This window comes from Corythoichthys intestinalis, chromosome 19, assembly GCF_030265065.1.
Source record: "Corythoichthys intestinalis isolate RoL2023-P3 chromosome 19, ASM3026506v1, whole genome shotgun sequence".
NCBI lineage: Eukaryota > Metazoa > Chordata > Actinopteri > Syngnathiformes > Syngnathidae > Corythoichthys > Corythoichthys intestinalis.
In genome coordinates, this window is record NC_080413.1 from 16,680,139 (window position 1) to 16,693,875 (window position 13,737).

Genomic DNA, 13,737 nt, shown 5'->3' on the forward strand with positions numbered 1-13,737 from the left:
AAAACGAGATCAACCTTCCTGTTCTATCGGGCTCTGTGTAACGCAGGTGCAGAATTACAAGTAAAACATACAAAATATGATATCCTTTTTTTGTTTAATTATGCGTAAATACACACTATTTTCTTCAATTTTGCCATCTAAACCTGAAGGTAACAATCGTCAAGTATCTTTATATTTTTGAAATTTTGAAAATGACTTGGAATCAGGGGTTTTCGAAAACTAAAGACTCCAAAGCTGGTTTCAGTTAGACACATGGAATTTGTTAGGTATGTCTACTAGGAGTATACCCACAAAATATTCTCAGGAACCAAAGGTCAGTAGAGTAGCCAAAAATTTTACTCAAGTAAGAGTAGCGTTTAGGGCTGCAGCTATCGAATATTTTAGTAATCGAGTAATCGACTGAAAATTCTATCGATTAATCAAGTAATCAGATAAAACATTTTTTTTAGGTAAAGAGCAATTATACATATACATGAGAAAAAAAGACATTTAATCCAATATTGAACCATTTTCAGTCAATCAATGTCTGTATTTTCAATGTACATTGTTGAAAACAGCCAACAATTGTATCTAAGATGTGACTAGAAAAAAAAATTCACTGCTTTCACTCAAAAAACTTCTGGACCTTATATATATATATATATATGTAAAAAAAACAAACATATTTCTTACCTAAAAATGTAATTATGCTTGATAACACCCATCACTTGAAAGCTATGTGTTTTTCCCATGTGTTTCTATTTAGTTTTCATTTGTGTCAAGCTATTATTAAGTTACGTTTTAAGTCTAAACTGTAAGTACTGGTAGGATTTTGAGTTTTTGCAGTGTTCAAAATAAATGTATGATACCTGCTGTATTGGAGCACATTTATTCAGCAATGACTACTGAGCTAAAACTGACAATTAGCTTTATTATGTTTTAATTTTACACCCTCATCACTCTACAGCGCTTTGTTTTTACAGATTAAATAAAGCCTGTATGTAAAACACGTTAGCCACGCATCGACAGTGGTCATAATCAATAGAAACTTAGCCCTCCGAAGGGCTAACGTTACGTGAACATGTGACAGTAACGTTATATTTATTAGCGATGAGAAGTCTACTGCTTAAAGATGGCGGCTGTTTACTAACGCTGCCCAGACGCGGCCGAGTCTGTCATTTCGCATCTAGTCCTAAATGCATGCGATATCTATGAGACGCATCGGACACTACTGCTACCAAACTAGCATCATGCGGGTGTAGTTTTTAGCAACGTCGGCGTAGTTTGTAGCGGCTGTCGGCTGCGGTAAGTTTTTATTTTTTAATTTTTTATTGTTTCTTCCTCTACACACGTGACGTCAGCACGTTGTCCCGCATTAAAAGTAGTCCGGGCAAAACGGGATGCTTAGAGCTGGCAAAATTAAACGATTCCTCGAGGTGAATAAAATTACTCGGATCAGTTGTTAAACTCGAGTTACTCGAGTTGCTCGAGTATTCGTTTCAGCTCTAGTAGCGTTACTTCTGAATAATATTACTCAAGTAAAAATAGACATCCAAAAATTTACTCAAGTGCATGTGAAAAAGTAATCATTGAAAACAAAGACGTAGGTTTGGTCTTAATATTGGGAGGGACGATATAACAGCTTACCTACATTTACACTTTTTGTAAGGGACGGGACATTAAGAAGACCAAACATATTTGGTGAATGGGGGTCAGGGCTACATTTCTCACCAATATGAACCTAATTAATTGACAGGCTAAATGATTTATGCAAAATAAATCTGTATTTACCTATACTAATTTTCACACTGCAAATTTATGACGTCTTAATCTGATTTTTTTTTTTAAATCTATTCAAATAATTTTCCCCATCTTTTTTTGAGTGTTAAAGGCTAGTTAACAGATTAATGCATCTGATTCCTCCACTTACTTTAAGTAAATATGACTATTTTTTCATATTGAGCCCATCCATCTAAAAGTTGGTCATCTTTGACCTAAATCAAGAAAAAAAAAATATCTTTCAAATAATGTTTTGAACAATATTCTTGAATTAAGAACATTTCTGACAAACAAGTTTTTCTTTTGAGATTAAATATACAAACTTTTTGCCTAAAATAAGTCTGTTAAGCTTATTTTCAGCTGGCTGTTTTTCTTATTTCAATAAATCTCAGTGAGTAGAATCGACTTGAAGCACTGTAGCAGTAGCAAAATTAGTGGAGCATTCCCCACCTCCACAACATTGACGTCTTTTTACTAGGGCTGTCGATATTATCGCGTTAACGGGCGGTAATTAATTTTTTTAATTAATCACGTTAAAATATTTGACGCAATTAACGCACATGTCCCGCTCAGACAGATTTAAATGACAGTAGAGTGAAATGCCCACTTGTTAATTGTGTTTTATGGAGTTTTGCCGCCCTCTGCTGGCGCTTGGGTGCGACTGATTTTATAGGCTTCAGCACCCATGAGCATTGTGTAAGTAATTATTGACATCAACAATGGCGGGCTACTAGTTTATTTTTTTTATAGAAAATTTTATTAAAACGAAAACATTAAGAGGGGTTTTAATATAAAATGTCTATAATTTGTACTAACATTTATCTTTTAAGAACTACAAGTCTTTCTATCCATGGATCGCTTTAACAGAATGTTAATAATGTTAATGCCATCTTGTTGATTTATTGTTATAATAAACAAATACAGTCCTTATGTACCGTATGTTGAATGTATATATCCATCTTGTGTCTTATCTTTCCGTTCCAACAATTTATTTTACAGAATATATATATATAATTTTCAGAAAAATATGGCATATCTTATAGATGGTTTGAATTGCGATTAATTGCGATTAATTACGATTAATTCATTTTTAAGCTGTAATTAACTCGATTAAAAATTTTAATCGTTTGACAGCCCTACTTTTTACATTACTTACAGTGGCTGCTGCTGGCGGAAAAAAACTTTTAATATCCCTTGTCTTTGAAGGGGGCGGGGGAAGCAAGCGGCATGTTGTATTTCTGTAGGGATGTGTGGGGTGGGGGGGGTTCAAGTCATCAGCCAATCAAACGTACATTTTTCCATCGAAAAATGCACTGGCACATTCAGCAAGTGAAAAGCGGTCAGTGTAAGTCTGAACATAATGAGAGTACTGTAATTCACCTAATAATGGTGGGATCTATTCTATCCTTACAACATATAGGAAGACAATCTAAATGACCTATATAACTGAAGTCATTATATAATGCAAATAAGGTTGCTTAAAAGTTGGGTTAGGGGATAATTTAAGCATCCTGAAAAGTTGGTAGTGTTATGTCCCTACCGTCTCTATGCAAACCTACGCCCTTGGTTGAAAAGAATACTTAAAGGGGAAGTTCAGAATTATTGTCATAAGGCTTAATCTTCAATTTAGCGGGGGTGTAATTAGTCAGTGGAGTTGATTTCAACAAATTCCATGCAATTTGATAGTTATTCTTTGGAGTAGGGGCTCTGGAATGGCAAAGCTGGCGCGAGTCAATGATGCCTGCTTAATATGCCAATAAAAACGATATTAACAAACCTAACATAGTCAAATAAATTCAAAATGCAGATCATTGTTTGAAATACCAACGCGGCCAAAACAATGTCACACAGAACTGCCGTGATTCATTAAATTCTGTACGACTATTTTTTAAGATTTTGTGCTCAGTCTGCTGGGGAGTCCCTTTCGTTCCCACAACAACAACAACAAAAAATTTGCGGTAAAAACTGATGTGATATCACTCCACCCTGCTTGCCTAGAAAGCCTGTTCCCTGCAGAGCTGCTGGATTAAAAACGTCCATACAAATGTTCATACTAGTGCTGTCAAATTTATCACGTTAACGGGCGGTAATTAATTTTTTTTATAAATCATGTTAAAATATTTAATGCATTTAACGCATGAGCGGAATGACCCGCTCATGCATTGCCTCAAACAGATTACAATGACGCCATTTTTTGCACATTGAGAGCTAAGAGGCAGAGAAAGGCGAGTAAACACAGGCCTTCATTGGACCGAGCTGTTTATTGGCATAAGCTTCGGCAACTCCTTCACAACAAACATAAGTATCATTTAGAGAAAGCACAACAAAAATAATATTCCTATCTCTCAAAAGAAATGATGTTCATTCCCAATCAAAATAGCTATGCAAAATACACATAAAACTTACTCAGATTTTGGTCAAACTCTATTCAAACATTTCGTTTAGCTCAACAAATACAATGGATGGCAATATTTAGTCATAATATACAAACTATCAGAGGTCTCGTACGTTGTGAAGCCAGCGATCAAATGATCGTGAAGTACAATGGAAACAGAGAACTACGGCGTACACGGGACAAGTCTGTGAAAAGTGTCCAACCCGTGTTATTACCGGGATCTCTCTCCATGTGTGAAAGCAATGATGCGGGTAAATCCCACGTCATCTTACATGGGAATTTACCGGGATACAAGTCTGAAAGAGGCTTAAGAAGTACATTTTTCTCATAACGTTACTCAGGTAAATGCACCGCAATAAATGTATCGCGTTACAACTAATGCCTAAACAGTTAAAGGAAATTTTGAATTAAAGTGGGCATTTTAGTCTCATTTTGAAGGTTTTATCACTGTCAAAAATTCTTCCCTTAAACCCAGTTACACCATGAATTTTGGTAGGCATGACAAGCCATCAAAAAGTCTCAAAGAACTCACACACAATAAGACAGGAAGTCTACCATGTTGTTTGAATCAACCATTTTAGGATCATTTTGCCTTGCTCCATTTTCTCTTTTTTACAAAGCAGTGACATTTCATGCGCCATAAAACATAAAACTCAGTTCTCAGATTTCCTGAATACCTGGTTGCCTCTGGCACTTCTCCATCCAGATGTAGCAATTGTTCTGAGCGACGCCAGTTTGCGAGTCCAGAAAGGGCATCCGCACACTGCGCTCGGCACGCAGGCGGGCGTTGTAGCTGCGGCAGTGCTCGATGGCGTCCTTGTAGAACTGATCACCCATGCTGGGGAGAAACACACAGAACCATTCATGATTGCTACATACAATTTCTAATAACTACTTTGTAATATACAGTACTGTTTATACCGTATTGGCCCAAATATAAGACTGCCCTAGTTATAAGACGACCCCCCCCCTTTTTCAAGACTCAAGTTTGAAAAAAAAGACTTTTTGAACAAATTAATTTTTATACAAAAAATAATTACAGTACATCTGAAAAAAATGATGTACTGAGAGAAAAAGCATGTTATTTTGCCTCATTCAAATCTTACTGTCTGAACATTGGAATATGTAAACTAGGGCTGTCAAAATTAGCGCGTTAACGGGCGGTAATTATTTTTTTAAATTAAACGCGTTAAAATATTTGACGCAATTAACGCACATGCCCTGCTCAAACAGATTAAAAGGACAGCACAGATTCATGTGCACTTGTTACTTCTGGTTTTTGGAGTTTTGTCGCCCTCTGCTGGCGCTTGGGTGCGACTGATTTTATGACCATAAGAATTGTGTAATTATTGATATCAACAATGGCGACCTACTAGTTTATTTTTTGATTGAAAATTTTACAAATTTTATTAAAACGAAAACATTAAGAGGGGTTTTAATATAAAATTTCTATAACTTGTACAAACATTTATCTTTTAAGAACTACAAGTCTTTCTATCTATAGATCGCTTTAACAGAATGTTAATGTTAATGCCATCTTGTTGATTTATTATTATAATAAACAAATACAGTACTTATGTACAGTATGTTGAATGTATATATCCGTCTTCTGTCTTATCTTTCCATTCCAACAATAATATACTGAAAAATATGGCATATTTTAGAGACGGTTTGAATTGCGATTAATTACGATTAATTAAGTTTTAAGCTGTGATTAACTCGAAAAATTTTAATCGTTTGACAGCCCTAATGCAAACTAAAGTCCAATCACATTCGTAAATGATTGGCTTCTGGTTTTGAAATGTAAATAAACCAATCTATTGTGATAAAACAACAAAATTGCAATAACTGCATTAACCATCAAAATGAAGTCTAACTGTAACTGTGGTCTTGAAACAAATCTGAATAAGGAAAAACATTGCAATAAAATAATGCAAACTGATTAAACTGGTTAAGTAGCTGAGATCTGTCATGACAGAACATCGCGTCAATGATATCTGGCGCCATCCAGCGTCGTGAATAGGTATAACGTCTAAACCGCAAATATAAGACGACCCCCACTTTTTCAGTCTTATTTCAATCCAAAAAAACACCGTCTCATATCCAGGCCAATACGGTACTATAGATAAACTTCAAACATGTTGGCATTTTTCTCCCAAGATTTATCATCTGATCTTTATCTTCGACTCAAAAGCAGTGCTGATTGCAAATCCAAACTATTCCAAGATGTGGATCACCAGTGTTTTGTTTTTCCAAGCATCATAATCCAAAAAATGCTGGAATACCTGCATGCAAACAGGATGGTATCTGGCTTTGCATTTCTGTGCCAACAATCTAATAGGGCTCTGTGGATGTCTTGCAAATATGCAAAGAATGCCAAGTCAGACAGGGACCAGCATGTGGATTCCACAAAGATGTTCCCTGTCTGGATGAAAGAGTGATAGAGGGGGTCAAGAGGTTGAGGGAGGATGGGTAGAAGGGCACAATGGTCACTTTATTAGGTACCCCATTCACATGTTCGGAAGGTTCCATAGAGTAAGCTGCAGTCTGACTAGGGGTGTAACAAAATATCGAAATGTGGATATATATCGTGATACTTTATATCCCAAAATGTTATCGATATGCTCCTGCCAAGAATCGAGATATCGTTTTGAAAAGGTGTCAATGTCTAAAAAATAAAATAAAAATGAACCAACAAGTTGCTACCAAAATTTTCCACCATAATAGTGTCTCAGTTAACTCTAAAGCTGCATTGACGGTGCTCGACGCCCAATCCATTTAGAAGGGGAATGTTCGTTCATTCGAAACCAGAGCATTCACAGTCATTATGTCCGATTTTCAGGGCATTTACAGGTCATTTTCTGTTGAGTTTGAGTCACTGCCTATTCATTTGGGTGATTTCTAGGTCATTTCCTGTTCTGTAACGCAAAATAAACAGGAAGAGACCTATAAAATGCCCTAAAATCAACAGGAAGTAACTGAAATTGAACAGGTAAATGACCTTAAATGGCCCAAAATTACCTCATTGCCTGGCATTGTCTGCCACTGACATCTATAGACGTTCAATCCGTTTGAAGTGGGAGGGATGGCAGCGAATGAACATTCGTTCATTCGCTGCCACCCTCCCAGTTCAAATGGATTGGACGTCTACTAATGATAATGATAAACTACTAATCATTACTACTAATGATAAACTCATTCCAATTCACAGCAGAAGCTTGTTTTTCTGTTTATTAGTTGTTTGTACAATGTCCTAGAATTATTTCCTGACCAATGTATTGATAATCGTTGTATCGTCAGATCATCGTTATCGTGAGCTTTGTATCGCAAATCGTATCGTAAAGTAACAAGAGGTTCCCATTCCTAGTTCTAAGATACACATTCAGGTTTTTTTCAATGCTCATTGAACAGATCTTCAGCGTAAGTCTTAAGTAAAATAATGTTTTTTTTCCCCATGCGCCAATGCTTAAGTGACCTTGTACTGTTTCCTGAGGCAACTTCAAACATTCTTATGTAAGCGAGTCCCTGCGCATGTGTGCCCAAGTGCCATCACGTATGTTTATACGGCACAACTCAATGGAAGCAGACTCAAATATCAACGATTGTTTTATGTTAACCCCATTTGGAGTTGTATTGTTGTCTAATTCTTCTGTAAGATTTTTTCTAAACCAGAGGTCCCCAAACTATTCCACATCGGGCTGCAGGGGATGCACCATTTCTTCCCAACAAAACAGGACGACACCTATGCACCAATCTTGTGTCTTACAAGAGTAATCAGTTGATTGTAGTCAAGTGCTGCTTGTTTTAGCAGAAACCTCATCGGTTAAACGCCCTTGAGGACCGGTTTGGACACCCCTTTCCTAAACTATATAATTCTCGACTATGTTATCAATCAGATGTTGAACCACATCCCTCAATTCCGATGAAGACGAAGTTTCAGGATACAGAAACAACTTGTGTAAAGCAGTTTACAGGTCTACTAAAGGAATGCTTGGAGGATCATGAGTTTGATTTACTAAAAGAACTCCATCAAAGAACTTTTGGGTTGAACTGAAATTCCGATCAACCTCCCAAATTCCCACAGCCACACTCCCAAAATCTCGTGGTAGGTTGTGACCACAAGAGTGGAAGCTGTGGAAGCAGTGTTTTTTCCACAGTTAATATGAGTAGGAAAGGCTATTGAATGTCTGCTCATTCCACCGCATCAAATTACTATCATGTCACTTACTTGACTATTTTGTCTACCTCTTTTCCCTGAAAAACAGTAATCGACAGTCCCTGACAAAAGTCTTGTCGCTTATCCATTTTGTAGAAACAATTGCTAATAACTTGACTTTTAATTCTTCAATTGGTTTCAGAAATGGTTCATATGAAAGCTAAGACCCTCCCAAATAATGTTGAATGTAAAAAAATATATTTGTTTCACTGAAAAAAGATTGATCATTTAATGAAGACATAAAGGTCAAATTTTGGCAAGACATAAGTTTTGTCGCCTACAGAAAGTAGTGTGATAATTGAACAAAAAATGTACTTCAAATACAAAAATATGTTACATAACATAAGCGAATTAAGTAGCGGTGCTGTGAGAACCAAGTTTAATATTTTGTATGACTTCCATGGGCTTGAAGGACTGCATCCATGCGGCTCAGCAAGGATTTATACAATTTATTGATGAAGTCATCAGGAACATCAAAGAATGCAGTCTTGCATACCTCCCAGAGTTCATCAACAGTACGGGGGTACTGTTAGGTTTTGTGTTGGTATTTTCCTAGTGTGACTTGTCCCTGTGATTACCCATTGATTTCACCTGTTGTGCCTGTTCCTACTGAGTCCTCCTGTATTACCCAGCTGTTCCTCGTTGTCTCGTTACCCCTTGTCTGCATGAGTGTATATAAGCACCCAGTTTCTTTTCACTCCTTGTTGCATCATTGTCAATGTCAGCATCTATGTCAATGTCTTCGTTCAGCTAGCGTCAGTTTTGCCTCTTCCTACGACACAGCCCTCATGTTCCTCTGCCTAGTAAGTTTTTGAGACCAGTCTTTTGCCAATACCCCTGGGTTTTGTTTGCAACTGTGTTTTTGAGATTACCTCAGTTTTGGTTTGTACTTTGTTTTTCTGTCGGCTTTAATTAAATTACTTTTGCACCACCTTTTTGCCTCGCTTCCCTTTCCCTGCACTTGGGTCCACACACCACCTGCCTGCCCGGTTTACCTGACACTGCATAGCATACAATATATGGAATTAGTTAGCTATATATGATTTTAGCAGTATCGCAAACAATGTTTTGATTTTTTGTTTGTTTGTTTGTTTGTTTTACCATTCATTTCAAATTGAAAAGATGATTTCAGAGACCAGTCTTTTAAGTTACATGTCTGGTCCCAGGAATATAATATGGCATAGCCAACACTGTATACTGTATCACAATATCTAGTTTCACCACACTAACCTCTCTTCCTGTTTACTTCCTGTTTCAAGTCCACTGCAGACCATTTATGCGGCAATCCATTGGATTGACTGTAACTGTAAGATTGTGCCCTTACAATAAAGGGAATCGGGGGGGTTAATGCAAATTTAGGGCATATTGTAGGCAGTAGTGAGGGGGGATTCAGGCCAAGACAGCATAAATGGGGTCGCGTGGGGGGGGGGGTTGACATGTCTCGGGGGCACACGTGTTCCCTTTCGACCCGTGTCACCCTCACACGCACGCGGGGGAAAAAAGACATACAAAAGGGAAACATTGGATGGCGGATTAAAAAGGGAAGTAGGGAGGGGTTTTGGGTTATGTCTCTGATGCAGATGGATTGGAATGGATGAATAGATGGATGGAGAAAAAGGTTCTCCCGTCCTGTTTCATAAATGTATAAATTAAAGTACATACTGCAGACATAAACCCCGCTCTAGCTCACATCCCCCCTAAATCCTCCACCTCGCTATTATGGGGGAGGGGAGTGTGGCGACACAATACATAAAACAAACACATCATAAAAATATACAAACCCCCACAGGGCCCCATTGCACTACCCCCACGCACATACAACAAAGACAGTTTTAATAATAATGCCGATCCAGAAGTGCATGAAATGTAATTTAATGATATGTATTGTGTCTGTGTGTATTTTTGCTTTACGGAGTTTTTATTGTGATACAAAAGCCAGTGTCAAATGAAAATCATTTTATGACACAATTTGACAGTTTAAATAAAAAAAACAAAAAAAAACATTATACTGTAATAACAATTTGGTTGTTGTTGTGTGAATTGTCTAAAATAAAAAATAAAAAAAATATTTTCATTGCTTTATTATTTTTTTTTATTATCTATACTGGAGTTGTTGTTTTTTTTTTTTTGCGGTGGGGGGGTCAGCATTTTATTAATTTAACTAAAACAACCAGTGCTGCAACGATTAATCGATTAACTCGAGTAATTCAATTAGAAAAAAGATTTTAATTAAATTTTGTTGCATCGAGTAGTCGTTTCATTAAAGTGGCGTGGTAATGGTTTGTTTTGTGTTTGCATTTAGTTTGATTTGGGTGGATACACTGCCCTCTAGTGGCAAAAGTGAATATAAAATAACTCATTTCAAATGGCTGAATTCAGCTGCTCCCTGTTACGACCAACATAAGCCAAGTTTTTGTTTGAGCTAATGTTTTTTTTAAAGCATTCGTAATTTAGTTTATAGGTATATTTAGCCCTTTTTTGTGGGGATATGTGTTTGAACCATTTGTTAAGAGCAGTGTTAAAAAAAAGTTACCATTTTATAGCATTTAAGCTAGCTGACTTTTGCTATGTAAGTTAGCCAATTGTTCTTCTGCTGTATTTAGATCCTCATTCATTTATTTCTTTATACCTATTTATTTTTTTATACCATTTGAGGCTTAGTTCAGGTATTTTGATTTTTTTATGTTCCTTATCCGATTACTCGATTATTCAAACGAGCTAGTTCATCGATTAATCGACTACTAAAATAACTGATAGCTGCAGCCCTCAAAACAACACAACAAAATCTTAACATTGGACAATAATGTATACATATTATGGATATATATATACAATACTGGTATTCAAATGTTTAGCAAGTTTTGAAAATTTAGCGTGAATTTTAAGATTAAAACAAAAAAAACAAAAACAAAAAAAGTCTTTCCTACTCCCCGACGACAGAAGGCCTCTAGAGGATAACAAGGTGCTTACTAATCTGCTGTAGGAGATGAACAATAACAAAAAAAATAAGCGCGTACAGACCGATATCCGTCCGCCGTCTGCGGTTTAAGTGGCTCTGCAGGAATCCAAGAGTTTAAAGCACCATCAGTGCACTAAAGTGAAGCCTGTGTGTGTTGCACTGTGTCATCATACCCCTATTCATTATGAGTTAGGAATTCGAGAAAGTGGAAATAAGGCTGAGAATAGAGAGTGCTCTGCTGGAAAAACAGTGTGGAGAGAAAGCAGGAAGATTCCGATGCGTATAAAACAACAGTTTGTAATAATGTATAATTACGCATTTGAGTATCGAGTAATAAGACTTACAGCAGGTGAGACATTCTTAACTAGTATTTCTAATCTGTTCTAAAAAGATTTGCACCAAGTATGATTCAAACAAATACCTTTTCCAACATATCACCATAAGACCCAACTCAAAATAATAAAATAATTGTTTAGTCGGCCTAAGTGATGTCAAAAACAACCCACTGTACTGTATATATGGAGTAACCCAATGCTTCTCAATTATTTTCTGTTACGCCCCCAGGAAGACGTAACCACCCGCCCCCTCCCAACTCTCTGCCGCCACTGTAAATGATATAATTTGCCTATAAATTACCTTTATGAGTACATCTCTGCATAACATTGTGTCCTTTTTAATATTAAAGAAAAAATATAGCTCAATTTCAAATAAAGTATAGAAAGGACAAAGTGCTTCACTTTGCCTGAATTAAAAAAAAAGTCACATCCAATCTGTAAAAATACACACGGTACATTTTTTGACCATTTAATAGTGAAAAATAGAATTTAATTAAATCAATAAATAATAATGAATCCAAACAACCATTTGGCCGGGGGAAAAAAATTAGAATAGAACAAAAACAACAGTGTAATTGGACAGAGGGACAATTTATTTTTGCTATTTTGCACTCAGCAACTTGGTATGCCACCTTATATGATGCTAACTGTGCTCGCTGATTTACTGATGTAACACTACGAAACAAAGCGGGACGATTGTTGGCAATGTTCAGCATTTCTTGGCTAAAAAAAAAAAATCAAGCGGCTTATCAATGTAGGTGGGGTCTAATGTTTTTAACCGACATTTGATCTGGCTTCCTGCTGTCCGTTGCAAACAATTTTAGACAATGACGGATCTTTTCTAGTCTCCCACTTTATTAAAAGTCAAAGCAAAAAGCCAAACACTACATACGCTTAGTCATGTTTCCTCGTCTTAGCTCTTCATATCTCCAGTGCTCTTTGCAGTGTGCTTTTGTTTTGTTCAAAAATAATGCGCACACACTGAAAATGAGAGCACCACTGCCACCCACTGAGTGGATGTGCAATTACACTTTATTCTAATATGGCAATAAAGTATGTTCCCCGAGGTCACATGCGGAACCATTGCTCTGCGCCCCCCTGGGGAGGCCCGCCCCACTATTTGAGAAGTACTGGAGTAACCCAACATGCATGTTTTGCAATGTGGAGGAGATGCTGGACCACACAGAAATCTTCCAATGGAGATTCAAATGGAAATGTGAAGCAGACATGATAACCACAAGTGCTGTCAGATTCAGTGTATTTAATCTTTATTTTTGATCAGTACATTATGAATGAAGTTGAGTTATGTTGAATTCGCAATTCAATTTTTTTTTTGTTCAGAAGCACATTTTAAGTATACTACTTGTTGAATTTCTTCAGTCAGTTATGTTTAGAACTGTAAGAAATTGTACTTTTACTCTCGTAAATCATTAAAAAAACAAAAAAATTAAAAAACAAAGCGAGTGAGAGCTTGAGCCCTCCCTGCAGGGGTGCCTAGTAACATTTTCCAGATCAAGGACCATTTATTTACATCAATGAGCCAATTCAGGTCTAAATTTTCCCCCTTAAATAAATAAATAAGAAGATCGTACATCATTATTTGTAACCCCCTCGATTAGCACATTAAAAAAAATTTTGTTGTTTTGCTTGCGTCGCATAGAACTGTACAATGTTATTGTTTAAAACGAGCAACAGTAAAACTGGGAAAAAATGTTTCTAAGACCATAAATACGTTTAAAAAAAAAAAAAAAAAAAACTACAAATAAGGGCACGTATGCTTTGGAGCGCTTTAAGAGCATTTTTTGGCATAAAGAAAAAAGTAAACTGTAAATTAAGTGCTTCACAATGATTTAAAAAATCACTTAAACCTAACGTGGGCAACTTTTTAGTGCATCCGAGAACACATTTTTTTTTTTGTTTCCAGCGTGAATACATATCTCCATTGCTTATCATTGCGCAATCGACCAAATCCTATGCATTACCTGCAGACACGCGTGCACAGATTGCCCAGGATTAACAATAGAATCGCACAAATATATGATTTTCATTTTGATTGAGCGCATGCACTCCCGTT

At 36.6% G+C, this 13,737-nt stretch overlaps 1 protein-coding gene across 2 annotated transcripts in view; it reads right to left on the minus strand.

Annotated features, from left to right (window-relative positions):
* dpf3 (double PHD fingers 3) overlaps window positions 1-13,737 on the minus strand; it is a 29,967-nt gene that overhangs the window by 16,018 nt on the left and 212 nt on the right. For both annotated transcript variants that reach the window (XM_057823443.1, XM_057823444.1), the window contains exon 2: window positions 4,831-4,991. In XM_057823443.1, coding sequence (XP_057679426.1) covers window positions 4,831-4,991 — 161 coding nt within the window. The remainder of the gene's footprint in view (window positions 1-4,830; window positions 4,992-13,737) is intronic.